At 47.0% G+C, this 20519-nt stretch overlaps 1 protein-coding gene across 4 annotated transcripts in view; it reads right to left on the bottom strand.

The window, feature by feature from the left end:
* The window catches only part of LOC121289594 (LIM domain-binding protein 1), a 99529-nt gene that overhangs the window by 42748 nt on the left and 36262 nt on the right, over nt 1-20519 (bottom strand). The window contains exon 1 of one of the 4 annotated variants that reach the window (XM_041209182.1): nt 9430-9599. The exons of the other annotated variants lie outside the window; for them this stretch is intronic. Within the exon in view, the coding sequence (XP_041065116.1) occupies nt 9430-9454 (25 nt within the window). The 5' untranslated portion in view covers nt 9455-9599. Of the gene's footprint in view, nt 1-9429; nt 9600-20519 lie in introns of those variants that run through there. 4 annotated transcript variants of the gene reach the window in all.

Raw genomic sequence — 20519 nt, 5'->3', positions numbered from 1 at the left:
AGGTTCTGGGCAGTTAAGAGTGAACCACACTGCTGTGGGTCTGGAGTCACATGTAGGCCAGACCAGGTAAGGACAGCAGATTTCCTTCCCTCAAGGACATTAGGGAACCAGATGGGTTTTTACGACAATCGACAATGGTGTCATGGTCATCATTAGACTTTTAATTCCAGATTTTTATTGAATTGGACATCTGCTGTGGCGGGATTCAAACGCGGGTCCCCAGAGCGTTACCCTGGGTCTCTGGATTACTAGTCCAGTGACAACCCCACCAAGCCACTGCCTCAGAAATAGGCCATACTGCCCAAATATGTCTGTATCAATATTTTACATTCATCTTGGGCCTCCTCCTTCTCATTTAACTCTATCAGCATAAACCTCTATTTCTTTTTCTGGAGATTCCGTTGTTCGGAAGGGGAGGCAAGATAGGGAGGGATGAGATCATGGAGAGGTTTGAACATGAAGAGCTTAAGTAGCAGTGTTTTTACTTGTTTTATAAGCATGACAGCAGAGGTTTATCACTGGCACTTTTGAGCAGAATCAGGGCTGTATATGTCTAAAAAAATCACCAGGACAAACTCACCATCCCACCTGTTCCAACAGATGTCTCTTCACCGAACAGGAGCACCTGTCGACCTGCTTCAGGTGCTCAGTCCTTTTGGTACAGAGTACTCAGAATACTCAGTAACCCAATCACCATTCTGGGAGATAACTCGCCAAGGATTCACCAAAAGATTAAGTTTTAAATTATTATGTGGGAAGCAGGAGGAGGGAGCAGTGCCTTAACCCGAGACAGATAATAATTTTCCTTTTTGAAAGTCATTAGCTGGTTTTAAACCATTTTCACAAACACCAACAGGTAAAACAGTTGATGCCAAGTGGCTCAAAAGAATGGAAAGAATAATAAAGATCTCACACTCAAACAGCACCCCAAACGTCCACTCAAACAGCACCCCAAATGTCCACACAAACAGCACCCCAAACGTCCACACAAACAGCACCCCAAACGTCCACACAAACAGCACCCCAAACGGCCACTCAAACAGCACCCCAAACGGCCACTCAAACAGCACCCCAAACGGCCACTCAAACAGCACCCCAAACGTCCACTCAAACAGCACCCCAAACGTCCACTCAAACAGCACCCCAAACGTCCACACAAACAGCACCCCAAACGTCCAGACAAACAGCACCCCAAACGTCCACACAAACAGCACCCCAAACATCCACTCAAACAGCATCCCAGACGTCCAGACAAACAGCACCCCAGACGTCCACTCAAACAGCATCCCAGACGTCCACTCAAACAGCACCCCAGACGTCCACTCAAACAGCACCCCAAACATCCACTCAAAGAGCACCCCAGACATCCGGACAAACAGCACCCCAAGCGTCCAGACAGCACCCAAGTGTCCAGACAGCACCCCAAGCGTCCAGACAGCACCCCAAACATCCAGACAGCATCCCAAACGTCCAGGCAAACAGCATCCCAAACGTTCAGACAAACCGCACCACAAAAGTCAACACAAACAGCACCCCAAACATCCAGACAGCACCCCAAACGTCCAGTCAGCACCCCAAACGTCCAGTCAGCACCCCAAACGTCCAGGCAAACAGCACCCCAAACGTTCAGGCAAACCGCACCCCAAACGTCCAGACAAACAGCACCTCAAACGTCCAGACAAACAGCACCTCAAACGTCCAGACAAACAGCACCTCAAACGTCCAGACAAACAGCACCCCAAACGTCCAGACAGACAGCACCCCAAACGTCCAGATAACAGCACCCCAAACGTCCAGACAGCACCCCAAACGTCAAGACAAACAGCACCCCAAACGTCCAGACAAACAACACCCCAAACATCCAGTCAAACAACACCCCAAACATCCAGTCAAACAGCACCCCAAATGTCTAGATAGCACCGCAAACATCCAGACAAACAGCACCCCAAACATCTACTCAAACATCACCCCAAATGTCCAGACAGCACCCCAAACATCCAGACACCACCCCAAATATACACTCAAACAGCACCCAAAACATCCAGACAGAACACCAAACATCCAGACAGTACCCCAAACATCCAGACAGCACCCTAAACATCCAGACAGCACCCCAAGCAGCCACTCAGACAGCACCCCAAATGTCTAGACAACACCCCAAACATCCAGACAGCACCTCAAACATCCAGACAGCACCTCAAACATCCACTCAAACAGCCCCCCAAACGTCCAGACAAACAGCACCCCAAACGTCCAGACAAACAGCACCCCAAACGTCCAGACAAACAGTACCCCAAACGTCCAGACAAACAGCACACCCAAACATCCACACAAACAGCACCCCAAACGTCCAGACAAACAGCACCCCCAAACATCCATACAAACAGCACCCCAAACATCCAGACAAACAGCACCCCCAAACAACCACACAGAACCCCAAATGTCCAGACAAACAGCCTCCCAAACGTCCAGACAAACAGCACCCCAAACATCCAGACAAACAGCACCAAACGTCCAGACAAAGCGCAGCCTAACCGTCCAGACAAACAGCACCCCAAACATCTAGACAAACAGCACCCCAAACATCTAGACAAACAGCACCCCAAATGTCTAGACAGCATCCCAAATGTCCAGACAAACAGCACCCCAAATGTCCAGACAAACAGCACCCCAAACGTCCAGACAGCACCCCAAACATCCAGACAAACAACACCCCAAATGTCCAGACAAACAGCACCCCAAACGTCCAAACAGCCCCCCCAAAACATCCACACAGCACCCCAAACGTCCAGACAAACAGCCCCCACAAACATCCACACAGCACCCCAACCGTCCAGACAAACAGCACCCCAAACATCTAGACAAACAGCACCCCAAACATCTAGACAAACAGCACCCCAAACGTCCAGACAAACAGCATCCCAAATGTCCAGACAAACAGCATCCCAAATGTCCAGACAAACAGCACCCCAAATGTCCAGACAAACAGCACCCCAAACGTCCAGACAAACAGCACCCCAAACGTCCAAACAACATCCCAAGTGTCCAGACAAACAGCACCCCAAACGTCCAAACAGCCCCCCCAAAACATCCACACAGCACCCCAAACGTCCAGACAAACAGCCCCCCAAACATCTAGACAAACAGCACCCCAAACATCTAGACAGCATCCCAAACGTCCAGACAAACAGCACCCCAAATGTCCAGACAAACAGCACCCCAAATGTCCAGACAAACAGCACCCCAAACGTCCAGACAAACAGCACCCCAAACGTCCAGGCAAACAGCACCCCAAACGTCCAGGCAAACAGCACCCCAAACGTCCAGGCAAACAGCATCCCAAACGTCCAGGCAAACAGCACCCCAAACGTCCAGGCAAACAGCACCCCAAACGTCCAGGCAAACAGCACCCCAAACGTCCACTCGAACAGCACCCCAAACGTCCACTCGAACAGCACCCCAAACGTCCACTCGAACAGCACCCCAAACGTCCACTCGAACAGCACCCCAAAAGTCCACTAGAACAGCACCCCAAAAGTCCACTCGAACAGCACCCCAAAAGTCCACTCGAACAGCACCCCAAAAGTCCACTCGAACAGCACCCCAAAAGTCCACTCGAACAGCACCCCAAACTTCCATTCAAACAGCACCCCAAACTTCCACTCGAACAGCACCCCAAACGTCCACTCGAACAGCACCCCAAACATCTAGACAGCACCCCAAATGTCTAGACAGCACTGCAAACGTCCAGACAAACACCCCAAATATCAGACAAACAGCACCCCAAATATCCAGACAAACAGCACTCCAAACAACTAGACAGCATCGCAAATGTCCAGACAGCACACCAAATATCCCAGACAAACAGCACCCCAAATGTGCAGACAGCACCCCAAACATCCAGCATTTTCCCTATCTGCCAAAAGGCACTAACACCTCTCCCCCCCTGTATCATCTGAGACGCCAGCAAAACAATGAACCTTTTACACGAGCAAAGTTCTCAACACAACTCAGTCACTGCCAGGGCAGTTAAAGGGTTAAGACGCCTTTTAGAAACTAGCACAAAAGCCAGACTGAGCTGAGGATATCAGAGGCAGAAAGGGATGCAAAGGGGGAATAATGGCGTAAACTCACCCCGCTAGACTCTTGGCGTTTCTAGATAAGATTATCTGCTCAATAACTCCTGTAAAACATTGCCCATTTAACACATCACATGGGAGCCGTACAGGATCCAATACCAACCCCCTTTTCCCATTTTTGTTTTGTTGTCTATCAATGACAGGCTGTGCCTTTCTAGCCAGGCCTTGATGCTCTTTTTTTTCCAAATCAACCTTCGTGCCTCCTGGCAGCCCACCAAATCAGCTCCTGTATATTTATCTTTTAAAATAAAATCAGCTACAAATAGCAAGCAAGAGATGCAGCAGAATTTTTTTTTTCACAGCACCGAGCCTCTGTCAGGCCTGAGACCAAACAGCAGCCCCCCACCTCTCCCACCCACCCCTTCCCCCTCTCTCCCCCCTACCCCCCCATACAGCCACACCAAACGAGGGAGCTCCTCAGCTTTATTCCAGCCTCAGGCCTATAAGCTCCCTCTTTATGTCTCTCAGCAGCAAAGTTAAAACAAATAGAAGTGCCAAGAATGTGAGGGGCAATCACACGCACACACACACACACAGACAGACACACACACACACACACAGAGACACACACACACACACACACACACACAGACACACAGAGACACACACACACAGACACTAGAGCAACAAGAAACAGTAAAAAGAAGCTTTCTTTTTACCTTAGTAGAAGCTGATCCAAGGGGGGGGGGTGGGGGGTGGGAAACCAAGAAATCCCTCCCCCAAAGAATAAAACACTTCAGCAATATAATCTTATTTATTTATTATTTCTTCAAGCCAAAACCCTGAAGTGAGGTGGAAATGTCTGCTCTCTTTCTCTGCGAACCTTCCCAAGTCTTTTGTTCTGTGGAGGGGAGGGGAGGGGGGGGGTGGTGGTGAGGCTGCTGTCAGCAAACAACAATAGCCGTGTGGAAAGGCCCACTCTCTCCCTCTCTCTCTCTCTATGTCTGTGTGTGTGTGTGTATATGTGGCCCCGGTTTGCACTGAATCACAGAGGCTTTGTGGCAGACAGCTGGCCATTCTCAGCACCTCCCCCTGCTCCGAAGCAGACAATACCAGCCAAGGACCCTGGATACTGCACCCCCCGCCCCCCCTCCCCACACCTCCAGCAGCAAATCATTCTGCCTCCCCAAGGGAAACAAGCTGCCTCTCTGCCTGCTCAGAGCCTCCAAGACAAAGAAAGAGCCAACATACATACATCTGCAAATGCAAAAAAAAGTGTGCAGTTAAGGGACTAAAATTGTATCTGCCAATGCAAATAAATAAATAAATAAAACAGCATTCAGGCCTTCACAGGGGCGACAGTTATGTACCTTCCTTTTTGTTGGTGACAGTCAACCTGGCAATTTACATTCCCAATGCTGACCAAAAATACAGTAAAAATAATCAGCGTGTTGATCACATTCAAGGGTGTCTGAATATCAGGTTGAACTTACTTTCGTTTCTGCCTCTGAGCATTAAAAGAAACTGAAATGATCCTGAATGTTTCTGTCATGTGTGAAAATGGGTCAGGCAATGAAATGAAAACCAAACCATTACCTTTAAAAATGTTCCTGCAAAAAATTACAGAAATTAGATATTTATTGAGGTATGGAAATAAAATGGCAGTCGCCCATTATTCATCCTTAGTCAAGTTTAGCAACTGTTCTGTTTGCCTTTGCTCACATCCTTGCCTTAAACATTACATCTGCTGAGCAATCTTATTTTCTAAATTTAATCCGGTAATTTTTCTTGCTTTTCCAAGTGACATTGTCATTGTGCAGCCTGAGCCACAGAATCAGTGACAGAAACACAGACCTTATTTTAATTGTGATTCCTTTCATTCACCATCCCCACCTACTCTTCATCGATCAATATTCACTGTGCCCACCCCAGATGACTATATACCAACACCCGCCATCAATATCCACCACCAATGAACATCCATCCCTCGCCCTGATCAATATGCACTGACACACCCAATCATTCTCTCTTGCTCCCTTGACTACTATCCCCTACCCACAATCACCATACTCCCTCCCTCAATATCACCACTCTGCAGTTATTGTCAACTAACCCTTCCCTTCGCCAATCATTATGCAGCTATTTTCTGATCTTAAGCACCAACTGCTCACACCAGTCTGTATCCTGCAATCCTTACACTCGTCAGCTATGCAACCACCTTTGAGGTGCACCCATGGACCTCGTCTGGAGGAAAGATCAGGCACTGTTGTGATACCTCCTATGGCTGAATTACCCCATGACATTCACTGACGGTGTTTACAGGTGGAAAGTGGCCACCGGATTAAGATAGCAGAGACCAATTGGTAGCTGTGGGAGGTTGGGCTGCCAACAACAGTTTGAACTCAGCTTCAAAGGATGAATGGATTAAGAACAGCAGGATGCTCCCCCCTGCCTGTCCTCACATAGCTTACAATAAGACAGTCCTAAAAGAGTCATAAATACTGACGCATAAACCACAATCATATTACAACATTATAATCATTAAGAATCAGAAACAATCTTTCAAAGGAGAAAGGAGGCCAGTCATTTCCTGCGACATTGTCTGACCTTGGGGTTTATAAGCAACCACCAGTCTATGAAGAAATAATTAATCCTCAAATTACCTTCATGGAAACGGACCCTCAACCACAACAACAACCTGCATTTATGTAGCATCTTTATCATGGTAAAATGTCCCAAAGGGCTTCACAGGTGTGTTATCACAAACAAGTGCGATATTATGACAAATGACCAAAGGCTTGGTCAAAAGAGGTAGATTTTATAGAGCATCTTAAAGGAGGAGTGGGCGCTGGAGAGGTTTAGGGAGGGAATTCCAAAGCTTAAGCGTTTGGATTTTGAAGGCACGGCCACTGATGGTGGAGCAATTAAAATCAGGAATGCATAAGGGGCCAGGGATAGAGGAGCACAGAGATCTCAGAGATTGGAGGAGATGGCAGAGATAGGGAGCGATTGAGACTATTGAGATATTCACAAACAAGGATAAGAACTTTAGTATTAGGATTTTGCTGGATTGTGAGCCAATGGTGGTCAGCGAGCACAGTGGGTGATGAGTGAATAGGAGTTGGTGCAAGTTAGGATACGGGGAGTAGAGTTTTGGATGGGCTGAAGTTTATGCAGGGTGCAAGGTGGGAGGTTGACCAGAACAGCATTGGAATAGTCGAGCCTAGAGGTAACAAAGACCTTGATGAGGGTTTCAGCAGCAAATAAGCACAGCAGGGCAGAGACGGACAAGATTGTAGAGATGTCAACGGATGGAGCACATAGAGCAGCAGAATACTACATCACATGTTACACACTATAACTGTGCTGTCCTCATACATCAGATACAACAGCACATTCCCTATATTAATATAAGCAGGGCCACATGTGGATCTTCTTGACAGGAGGGACTACATCATACCCCAGTAAGAGTATTGTCACAGAATCACAGAATTGTTCTGGTGTAGAAAGAGGCCATTCAACCCTGTGTCTGCACCAGCTTTCTGAGCATTTTAACTTAGTGCCAATCTCCTACCTCTTCCCCATAAACCTGCACATTGTTTCTATTTAGATAATCATCCAATGCCCTCTTGAATGCCTCAACTGAACCTGCCTCAACCACACTTCCAGGCAATGCATTCCGAACCCTAACTACTTGTTGTGTGAAAAAGTTTTTTCCCATCTTGCATTTGCTTCTTTTGCAAAACAAGTTAAAACTGGGCCCTCTGGTTCTCGATCCATTTACCAGTTGGAACAGTTTCTCACAATCTACTCTGTCCAGGGCCCTCATGATTTTGAGAACTTCTATCAAGTCAGCCTTCTCCTCTCAAAGGAAAACAGTCCCAACTTCTCCAATCTTTCCTCATAACTGAAGTGTCTCATCCCTAGAGTCATTCTCGTGAACCTCTTCTGCACTCGCTCCAATGCATTCACATCCTTCCTATAGTGTGGCACCCGAACAGTACATAATAGTCCAACTGAGGTCTAACCAACGCCTTATATAAGTTCATCAAAGCCTCCCTGCTCTTGTACTCTATGCCCCTACTAATGAAGCCTAGAATACTGTATGCTTTAGAAACAGCTCTCTCTCCTCGCCCTGCCACCTTTAACGACTTATGTACATATACACCCAGGTCTCTCTGCTCCCGTACACCCTTTAGAATAGTATCCTTTATTTTATACTGTCTCTCCACGTTCTTTGTACCAAAGTGTATCACCCCACGCTTGTCTGCATTGAACTTCATCTGCCACCCACCTGCCCACTCCACCAATGTGTCAAGGTCCTTTTGAAGTTCTACACAGTCCTCCTCACAGTTTACAATTCTCCCAAGTTTTGTGTCGCCCGCAAACCTTGAAATTGTCCCCTGCACACCAAGATCCAGATTATTTATCTATATCAGGAAAAGCAAGGGTCCCAGTACCGACCCCCCGGGGAACTCCGCTACAACCTTCTTCCAGCCCGAAAAATGCCCATTAACCATTACTCTCTGTTCCCTATCCCTCAGCCAATTTTGTATCCATGTTGCTACTGCCCCTTTTATTCCATGACCTATAACTTTCCTCACAGGTCTGTTGTGTGGCATAATATGGGATACTGAGCCATACAGGTCAGCAAGCTCCCAGGCTCCCTGTTATTCACCTGATCATTACCTAAGAGGGTGGGGGTTGATTAGCCCAATGGGCTAGATGGCTAGAGTTGATGCAGAATGATGCCAACAGCGCAGATTCTATCCCTGTACTGTCTGTGGTAGTTCATGGAGGCCTGCCTCCTCACCTTGCCTCACACTCGCAGACTGGTGCCCTTCAAGCTATATGTAACCAACATCTCTCTCTAATGGAGAGAGAAAACTATGGCCCTTTGCAGACTTTGGACAATTACTTTACCCAAGCGGGTAGCAGAGGTGCCACCATTGTCCTCAGTGCCCCCTTGGGCAGGTGGGGGCATCCACCAAACCCCAACTGCACTGTCAGAGGAGCTGCTTTTCGGATGAGATGTTAAAATGAGATCCCATCTGCCTTCTCGGGTGGATGTAAATGACCTGATGGCATTATTTCAAAGGAGAGCAGAAGAGTTCTCCCCAGTGTCCTGGCCAATACTTATCCCTCAATCAACAGCACTAAAAACAGATCATATGGCCATTATCACATTGCTGTTTGTGGGAGTTTGCTCAGTGCAAATTGGCTGAAGTGTTTCTTACAACAGGGACTGCATTTCAAAAAGTACCTCATTGGCTGTAAAGCATTTTGAGATGCCTGGTGATTGTGAAAGGCGCTATATAAATGTAAGTCAGTCTTTCTTCAGTTTACATACCTCCAGCCTTGCAATCCTCCTCCATCACTCTAAAACAGTTCCTTGAATGAGTATTCCTTTTAACATATATACTTTTTTAAAAATTGAGACTCGCTTGTATGGTAGATCTGTCCTAAGTAGAGCTCTGCACTCGGACGAACGACTTCAAATTGCTTCCCCTTGTTTAACTGTTGACTGTTAAAGGCTACAGATAGGATGAAGATGGGGTGGAGCTGGAGGGAGGGCAGGGGTAGCTGAGTTTTTCTGTGTATTGACTGACCGCCCAAGGAGGTGCTATCAGATCAGTATGTGTGCCACTGAAGTAGGGTGAGTAAGCAAGACCACAATGAGGGCCTCCTCACTCCCACAGCTCCCAGGCACGGAGTTGGAAAACCACAGGCAAAAGCCTGGCCTATACTGATAACAGCTCCATCAGATTGTTGTGTCTCAATACACTCAATACATAAGTGGAGCGGGCATGGAAGTTTAACCCAAAAAGTACAAAATTGTTGAAGTGTTTGACATTTTTGAGTATGTACAGACTACATGCATGAGGCACCATTTTCAGCTTAGTTTCTGAACATACATTTAGGATTTCCTTACTCATTCTGTCCTCTACATGACTCCAGTCCTACACCAATGTGATTGGCTCTTAAGTGCCCTCACCATCAACTTCACAGGGCAACAAAGGATGGGCAATAAATGTCAGCCATGCTAGCGCTGCCCACTTCCCAAGAATGAATTTTAAAAATACTGATTCTGGGATATGATTTTGCAATGTTGTTTTTCCCTACCCCTAATTACATTTACTCAGAAAAGTGCCATGATAGAAAATTATTAAGCCTGAAATAGGAACAGGAGGTCATTCAAACCTTGGAGTCTGTTTTGTCATTCAACTCGATCATGGATGATCTGTATCTTAATTCCATTTACCCTCCTTTGCCCCAAGTTCCTGTACACAATAATTACCCATTGAACGAGCCCCAAAGTTTACTTACCCACCTTATCCGCATATCCTTTAACACCACCCACCCAACTTCTCACAATATCCCTCAACCCCAACCAGCACCTTCTCTGCTTATCCCTCAGCCTCACCTGCTCACCATATCTCTCTACTCCAACTACCCATCTTCTCCACATCTCTCTGTCCACGTTATTTCCAGAAATACATCTAGTTGTCTCTTGACCCTTGGCTCTACACTGCCCACTTCAGTGTCCCTCCCTGGTAACAGGTTTCAAATCAATGACAACAATTTGCATTACATACACAGCACCTGTAACACTAGGCCCCAGGCTTTTGCGTTCAAGGGTGTAAGCCCGAAAGATTAAATTGAAAAGCGGCCCACTTGGTCATTAGAAATATAGGAAGAGGAGGAAACAACTTAGCCTCTCAAGTCCTATTCCACCATCCAGTGAGATCATGCTTGATCTACAACCTAGTTCCTTATGTCTGCCTTTGCCCTATATCCCTTAATATCCTGAGCTAACAAAAATCTTAATCAATCTCAGATTTAAAACAAACAATCGATCTAGCAACAATTGCCATTTGTCATTCAGAAGAGAGTTCCAAACTTTTACCAACTTTTGTTTGGAGGCGTCTTTCCTAGTTTCACTCCTGAAAGGTCTGGCTCTAATTTCTAAGCTATGCTTCCTAGTCCTAGACTCTCCAACCTATGGAAATAATTTCTCTCTCTTTACCCCAACAATTCTTCTTAATATGATTTCAAAAGAAAACTATGCACAAGCTTTAGGAGTATCCTGGAAGAGATTCCTAAATGAAACTTTTATTTCCCAGTTTAGAAGTCCTGACCTGCCAGACAGGCTGCTGATCAGAAGCCCAGGGTTGCTAAAGTGTAGGTATGTTTCCCTTTTAGGGAACAGAATATAATTGATTAAAAAAAATAAACTGGGTGAGTTCATTGATTAAAAGGCTATAGATATTGGGGTTCTCATATATCCTGTTCCTGGAGAACTTTACTGTTCATTCCAAATGCTGCCTTTGTATCTTATATTGTTTTTCCCACAAATGACACAGTAATTTGATTTGGACAGTGTGTGATGTTTGGAGCATGGCAGACAAGAGGTGCAACAGACATAGGGCAGAATTTTCCAGTCGGTGAATGGGAGCGGGCCCAACACGCCAATGTGTAAAATGACGCGCGATATTTTGTTCGATAGTCATGTGCCGGAGTCAACTGCGCATCCACCCATATGTAAACAGCCTATTAAGGCCGTTAAGAAAGCAATTTATGAGAAGGATGAGATTTCCTAAAGCTTTTATTAAATAAATGAAAAAGTTTTCATAAAAATAAAAACATGTCCCATCTCAGTGACGGTCACATGAGGAAACATGTTTAAATAAATCATTTATTTAATTATTTTAATATCCATTCAATCTCCCCGAGGCAGCTCGTGCCTCAGGGAGTTTGAAGCGCTCTTCAGGGTATGCGTGAAAGAGCGCTGGCCCCGACTCTCCCTCTTCCCCCCCACACCCCCAAGGCCCACACAGGTAGCACTGAGCGCTCCCAGTCGCGTATTATGCTGGGCGAACCTTAATTGGCGGCGATCAACTCCACACTCGCCCCCACCCGCTCCTGCTCAGCCCATCCGCCATACGAAAGATTCTGCCCATGGGCCAGGATTTTCCCGTCAGGCGGGCACGGTGGGTGGGCCCAGGAACAGCCACCCGTGGCATGAGCACTTGGCACGTCATAACATTCAAGGCTATGGGCCTAGTACTGCTAAATGGGATTAGGTAGGTCAGGTGTTTCTCCCGTGTCGGTGCAGACTCGATGGGCCGAAGGGCCTCTTCTGCACTACGTGATTCTGTGATCAGGCTCCGACCGCGATTTCACACTGTTTGGCCCATTAACGGCCAGTCAGCATGAAACGCACGCTAAGAGCCTCGGCACTACTGGGGTGGGGGTGGGAGGAACGCCAGCACTGAAGTTCATGCATGCGCGGGGGAAGCGCACCCGGACAGCTCCCTGAAAGCACAGAGATGCCTCAGGGAGCTGAAGAATTTTAAAGTGAAAAATAAACATTTAACAAATGATATTAACATGTCTCCACATGTGATTCAGTCATGTGAAGAGGGACGTTAAAAATGATGTTAAAAATTTTACTTCATTCCCTTTCGGGTCAGGCATGCGCCCGCCCGCCCGCGGGACAAAACATTCTGCCCATGGAGCACTTTTTGAAGTGTGGAAACTGTTGTAATGTAGAAAATCCGACACCAAACTCCGGCAGCAAACTCCCACAAACAACAGAGATAAATAGTCATTTGGTAGCACAGAACTTGAGTATTGCCGAAAAGAAAGGAGACTTTTTTCATCAAAGCTTTCCGTCTTGCACTCATCAGGACAATTTGCAAGAATACCAATTGTAAAGGGAGCAACAATTTATACTGCATGAGAAGAAAGTGCTGATTGGGTGGCAAATGGATTCTGATTGGTCGAGGCATTGCCATTGAGAGTGCACTAGTTGGTGGTGACTGACAGTTAACTACCAAGCATAGTTTGAAATTTAAACCAGGGAGCATCACTCAGACTGGCCAAGGTTTGGCTTGAGGAATGAACCAGCAAATGGCTGTCACTTATTTTGCTTAGCTGGAACAGACAGTGTGTGTACGTGTTCCTTCCATCCGTAAAGAACAGGGCCCTTTGTATTAATGTATGTAGCTGCCAGTACATGCAAATGTACCACACTGCGAGCCTGACTGACAATCTTAAAGAGGTTGTCAGCGTAATTCTTAGCACCCTGAGGATTATTTAGTTATATTGTCCAATTGTGGAATCACATCTAATGTTGGACACTGTGTTTTGAGTTTTGCAAGTACAGGCTGGTTGGCTACGGTCAGTACTTTGCCCGTAGAGAACAGCGGAAGGTACATACTGTTTGACATGATCTGCCAGTCTTTGGGACATACGACCTACATACCTAGCATCACACTGGCACTGAAATTCATACACCATTTTACTCATTTGTGTGATAGGCATAACATGTTTTTAGCTTGATGGCAGCATCTTGTTAGTGGTGAATACCTCTCATGTTGCTAGTGCAGCGTGAAACTCACCTGTTGCTCAAATTTTTGAGATACCTTGCCCTTCCAGGGTAATCTGAGGTAGGCTGGGCACTTCTCAGGCCGAAAGTGATGATCTTAGGCCCGCTCATGAGTTTGTGCAATATACGTGAAATGTTCTGATCAGGATAGTCATTATCCCACAGGATGCCTTTGATGCGCCCTATTTCAGCAGCAAGCTTGCATGTTGAGCAAATGGCTTGGCCCCAATTTACAAGATTGTCAACAAGAGCAATCTTAAAGCGTGTGCAACTGTAAGGATCCCAACGAGTATAATGACCAGTGAAGGCAGACTTGCAGTAAACTGTGCTAGAGAAACCCCTGGCAGATTTCTCAACTAGTACGTCAAGGAAGGGGAGATCATTTGGCTGCTCCATTTCAAAGATGAATTTGAGCACAGGATGGAGCCCATTAAGACATATAAGAAAATTATTACATACAGCTGTGGTTTTAAATATAGCAAATATATCATCCACATATCGGAAATATGCAAGTGGTAGGAGGTTAGGTGTCATTCCATCAAAGACACATTTCTCATGGAATCCAACAAAAATGCTTGCAAGGGCTGGGCCTAGAGGGGATCCCATGGCAACACCATCTATTTGGGTCTACATGGTGTCATTAAAACTGAACTCAGCTGTGTGAGTTGCCGAGTTCATAAATTCAATGAATATTGATTCGCGCAACGGTGGTAGGTCTAGATCACCACGATAAAGTTCTATAACACAAACATCTATGGCTTCCTTAAGTGGAACATTGGTGAATAGGCTAGCAATGTCAAATGAGCGTATGGACACAGCGTTGCTATCGATATGCAAGTCCTGTATGGTCTTCGCAAATGTGAAGGAGTCCTTCACTGGGTATGTGGAAAACTTGTTGTAACAACTCACCCAACCATATGGCCAATTCACGCTGTGCAGAACCAGTCATAGATAAGATAGGGTGTAAAGGGACATCACCTTTATGTCTTGGGCAGTCCATACTAACATGGGCGCAGTGAGCTGTGAGGACAAACCCTGCCATATATTTCACATGGCAGCTCATCATTCTCACACAAGTCCAGCAAACATTTTCTCAGCTTACTTTCGAGCAAGGCAGTCCGGTCCTGTTGAGCAGCAGGTCCAACGGTTATGAATTTGGACCCGTCATAAAGAATGGCATGAATTTTGTTGATACAGTCACGCTTATTAAGGAAGACTATTCCCTTCCCTTTTTCAGGTGTGCAGCTGCATGTAATAATTTCCTTGCAAGTCTTAACGGGCTCCATCCTGCGCTCAAATTCACCTTTGAAATGGAGCAGTCAAATGAACTCCCCTTCCTTGCCATATTGTTCAGAAATCGGCCAGGGCGTTCCCTATCATGGCCTAACGCAAGTCTGCCTTCACTGGTCAATATACCCGTTGGGATTTTTACAGTTGACACACTTTAAGATTGGCCTTATCGGCAACCTCATAAGTAGGGCCTGAGCCATTTACTCACCATGCAAGCTTGATGCCGAAATAGGGCTCATCAAAGGCATCCTGTGGGATAATGACTAACCTGATCAGATCATTTTGCGCTGTATATCACACAAACTCATGAACAGGCCTAAGGCTGTCACTTTTGGCCCTGAAAAGTGCCCAGTCTGCCTCAGATTACCCTGGAAGGGCAAGTTATCTCAAAAATTTAAACAACAGGTGAAGCTAACTGTTTCATGCTGCTACTGTGCAGTAGCAACACAAGTGGTATTCGCCACTAACAGGATGCTACCGTCAAGCCAACAAGACATTCTGCCTATCACACAAATGAGTAATGTGGTTTATGAATTTCAGTGCCAGTGTGATGCTAGGTGTGTAGGCCATTCATCCCAAAGACTGGTGGATCGTATCAGCATGTCCCTGCCGCTGTTCGCAATGGGTAGGGTACAGACCGTACCCAACCAGGCCGTGCTTGCAAAACTCAAAACACAGTGTCCAACATTAGATGTGATTCTGCGATTGGACAACATTTGCTAAATAATCCTTAATGTGCTAAGAATTACGCTGACAACCAATTTAAGATTGTCAGTCAGGCTTGCAATGTGGTGCATTAGCATGTACTGGGAGCTACAAAAATTAATACACGGGGCCCTGTTCTTTACAGACAGAAAGAACATGTACACACACTGCCCCTGTTTCAGCTAAACAAAATAAGTGACAGCCATTCACTGGCTCATTCCTCAGGGCAATGCCTTGGTCAATCAGGGTCAAGCTGCCTGGTTTAAATTTCAAACGATGCTTAGCAGTTAACTGTCTGTCAACATTAACCGGTACATTCTCCATGACAACACCTCTACCAATCAGAGTCCACTTGCCAACCAATCAGCACTCTCTTCCCATTCAGTATAAATTGTTGTTTCCTTTACATTTGGTATTCTTGCAAATTGTCCTGATGAGTGCAAGATGAAAAGCTTCAATAAAAAAGTCTCCTTTTTAAGCAAAGAGATAAATGATAAGATAATCTTTTTAGTAATATTGGTTCAGGGCTAAGTGATAACAAGGTCACTGCTATTCATCAAAATAGCACCACTGGATCTTCTATGTTCACCTAAGAGTGCAGACATAGCCTCACTTAAATGTCTCATCTGAAATACAGCACCTCTGACAGTGCAGCACTCCTTCAGTACTCTGCTGAGTTTATCATCCACCTTCTCAAGGGAAATTAGGGATGGGCAATAAATGCTGGTTTTGCCAATGAGACCCACATTCCAATAAATAATAAAAAGTGCCTAGACATAGTGGGTTCAATTTTCTGGAGTAGGGTTTAAACCCATGACTTCCTGACTCAGAGGCAAGTGTGCTACCCACAGCCAACTCTGCTACATGGAGTGAAGAAAGTAACTTGGAGAGATAGTCAAGCCTTAGGCAGCTCATGTGGAGCCTGAGATCAGCTACAGAACCAAGTAGAGGCACCTAGCTAGCTCCCATCAGCTGAAGACTCTGGACGGAAGACCAGGCATGTAAAACATCCCAAGGCGTATCACAGAAGTGATCATACAAAATTTGATACTGAGCTACATAAGAGATATTAGGTCAAGTGACCAATAGCTTGGTCAAACAGATAGGTCTTAAGGAGCATGTTAAGGGAGATAGGGGGAGCGAGGCAGAGAGGTTTATGGAAGGAATTCCAAAGCTTAGAACCTAGTCAGCTGAAGGCACGGCTGTCAATGGTAGGAGCACAAAGTCAGGGATGCTCAAGAGGTCAGAATTTGAGAAATGTTGGTAACTTAAGAGAGAACAAGCTGAAGGGCCACAGTTGCGATAGGTGGAATATCCGACCCACACTCATTTTCTGAGAACATATGGAGAACATGGACTGAACTGAGGAAAGAAAATAAATAAATGAGAGGGAGGGAAAGAGAGCAAGTTAAAGCTGAATACAGAGGAAATAGAGAGTTTACTTCAGTGAACACCATCTTATTCATTTCCATGGCAACTGGTAAGTAATAAGCCAGCTGGTAATTAATCTCTGCCCCAAACCTCAGGGTCAAGGATCCTATTAGTGCAGAATAATTTCAGAGCAGAACTGAGCTTCCTCATGTTTGTGAGCGAGTGGTCCGCAAGAACCTTGCTAAACTTTCCTGCTCAGAAAATGTTTAGGCCCAATAATTCTTCATCATTGATTAACAGCACCCATCTGCTCACCATATCCCTCAACCCTACCTCCTCCCCGCATCCCTTGACCCCACCTACTCCCCATGTCCCTCGAGCCCACCAACTCACCATTTCCCTTGAGCCCACCTACTCCCCTTGTCCCTCGACCCCACCTACTCCCCGCGTCCCTCGACCCCACCTACTCCCCGCGTCCCTCGACCCCACCTACTCCCCGCGTCCCTCGACCCCACCTACTCCCCGCGTCCCTCGACCCCACCTACTCCCCGCGTCCCTCGACCCCACCTACACCCCGCGTCCCTCGACCCCACCTACACCCCGCGTCCCTCGACCCCAACTACTCCCCGCGTCCCTCGACCCCAACTACTCCCCGCGTCCCTCGACCCCACCTACTCCCCGCGTCCCTCGACCCCACCTACTCCCCGCGTCCCTCGACCCCACCTACTCCCCGCGTCCCTCGACCCCACCTACTCCCCGCGTCCCTCGACCCCACCTACTCCCCGCGTCCCTCGACCCCACCTACTCCCCGCGTCCCTCGACCCCACCTACTCCCCGCGTCCCTCGACCCCACCTACTCCCCGCGTCCCTCGACCCCACCTACTCCCCGCGACCCCACCTACTCCCCACGTCCCTCGACCCCACCTATTGCCCGCATCCTTTGACCCCACCTACTGCCCGCGTCCCTTGACCCCACCTACTGCCCGCATCCTTCGACCCCACCTACTGCCCACGTCCCTCGACCCCACCTACTCCCCGCATCTCTCAACCCCACCTACTGCCCACGTCCCTCGACCCCACCTACTCCCCGCATCTCTCAACCCCACCTACTCCCCGCATCTCTCAACCCCACCTACTCCCCATGAGCCTCAACCCCACCTACTCCGTGTCCCTCGACCCCGCCTACTCGCCGTGTCCCTCGGCCCCGCCTACTCGCCGTGTCCCTCGACCCCGCCTACTCGCCGTGTCCCTCGACCCCACCTACTCCCCGCATCTCTCAACCCCACCTACTCCCCATGAGCCTCAACCCCACCTACTCCCCATGAGCCTCAACCCCACCTACTCCCCATGAGCCTCAACCCCACCTACTCCGTGTCCCTCGACCCCGCCTACTCGCCGTGTCCCTCGACCCCGCCTACCCGCCGTGTCCCTCGACCCCGCCTACTCGCCGTGTCCCTCGACCCCGCCTACTCGCCGTGTCCCTCGACCCCGCCTACTCGCCGTGTCCCTCGACCCCGCCTACTCGCCGTGTCCCTCGACCCCGCCTACTCGCCGTGTCCCTCGACCCCGCCAACTCCCCGTGTCCCTCGACCCCACCTACTCGCCGTGTCCCTCGACCCCGCCTACTCGCCGTGTCCCTCGACCCCGCCTACTCGCCGTGTCCCTCGACCCCACCTACCAACCGTATCCACCGACTCCACTTCCAACCGTATCCATCGACACCACCTACTCACCATATCCCTCAACCTCATCTACTCACCATATTCTTCAACACCACCTAGCCACTATATCCCTTAACCCCACGTATCCATCCTCTCACCATATCCCATCCCACCCGCTCACTATATCCCTCAACTTCACCTGCCTTCTCACCATGTTAATCAACCCCTTCTCTCTCCACACATATCTAATTGTTTTTAAACTTTATTTACACCATGCACCTCACCAATGGGGCACCTTTGGCTGGAATTCCTCATATTATGATAGTTTTAGACATATATAGGTTGGAATTGGTCTGCATAGAGTGGGTTATGAATGAGAAAGAAAATCAGTCAAATAGCTTGTCAATCACCAACTAGAAATCAAAAACACAGTAATAGAATGGTCAGCACATATTTCAAAAGGGAAGGTCATGCCTGACCAAACTTATTCTTTGAAGAAGTAATAGATAGGGTGGAGAAGGGTAAAGAAGTAGATGCAATAAAAATACTTCGATAAAGATACCAATTGCGTGGTAGACTCATGACTAAGGTCAGAACATGTGGAGTCAGGGGACAATTAGCAGAATGGATAGCAAGCTGGATACAAAAGAGAAAACAGAGAGCAGGGTTAAGGCTAATTACTCAAACTGGAAAATGGTGGGAAAGTGGCATTCCTCAGGGATCAGTGCCGGGACAACTGTCATTCACAATTTACAATAATCGTTTGGACTCAGGAGTATAATTTCGAAATTTGCAAATGATACCAAATTGGGAGGCTGTAGTTAACTCAAAGGAAGAATGTGGCAACATACAAGGAGCCCTCAATAAACTAGAAGAATGGGGATGTAATTGGATACGTGTTCAATATGTAGATAAGTGTGAGGTGGTGCATTTTGTTAAGAAGAATAAGGAGGTCTCATATTACTTGGATAATGAAAGTCTAAATGGGATTGAGGAACAGAGAAATCTGGGATTCTGATTTACAGATTGTATAATTCTTGAAAATGGAAAAGAGCGATACAGGTTAATAACAAAAACAAACCATTTCTAAAGGGATAGAATTAAAAAACTGAGAAATTGTGTTAAAGTTGTATCAAAGATCAACTGGACCACACTTGATCTTTGAGCTATGAACTGCTCTCCATATTATAATAAGAGAATAAAGGCACTGGGGAGGGTGCAAAAAAGAATCACAAATTGATTCCACAGGGAATGGCTGAGGTAAGTAGCAAAGATCATTTCAGGGAAGCTAGACAAACACTTTAGGGAGAAAGGAATGGAAGAATAGGCTGATAGGTTAAGAGGATTGGGGGGAGGCATGTGTGGAGTATAAACAGTATCACCTGTCCAACTGGGCTGAATGGCCCATCTCTGCATTGTATTCTGTAGCTATTAGCCGTGAAGCCGGCAGCCACCATCTCAATGCAGTTTAATACCTCAAAGTATCAGCAGTGTGAGGGAGGGGCTGGAAGTGGTGATGAGGGCAAGGCTGACTCTGGGAACTAGAAGTGGAGATTGAGAGGATTAAGTACTAAATGGAATGGAAGAGAGAACACAAGGTCAAGTGGGGCAGGATTATTAATAGACATTTGAAAAGAATTAGACAATCAGATTTACCAACTGACATTCCCGAAACATATTGATGGGGTGGCAATTGCCCCACAGAATTAAAGGAAGAAGCACAACAATTTACTTTATCCTTCCACAATGATCCGATGAATGTACTCAGTTTTCTCAGAATCTTCCTGGTTGTCCTCCCCACCTCCTCTCAAGGACAGTAAGATTCTTCCTGTTACTAGATTCTGAGAACGACACATCAGGATAAAATTCCAATTCTCTGCTCGCCAGCCAACAATCTTCTGCCTTTTACATCTCAGATTTTAAAAACCTTGTCGTTGCATTCAAATCCCTCCATGGCCCCGCCCCTCCCTATCTCTGTAACTCTTCCAGCCATACAATCCTCCAAGACATTTGTGTTACTCT

The sequence above is a fragment of the Carcharodon carcharias genome, chromosome 17 (genome assembly GCF_017639515.1).
Source record: "Carcharodon carcharias isolate sCarCar2 chromosome 17, sCarCar2.pri, whole genome shotgun sequence".
Lineage (NCBI taxonomy): Eukaryota > Metazoa > Chordata > Chondrichthyes > Lamniformes > Lamnidae > Carcharodon > Carcharodon carcharias.
This window is presented reverse-complemented; position numbering and strand designations above follow the sequence as displayed.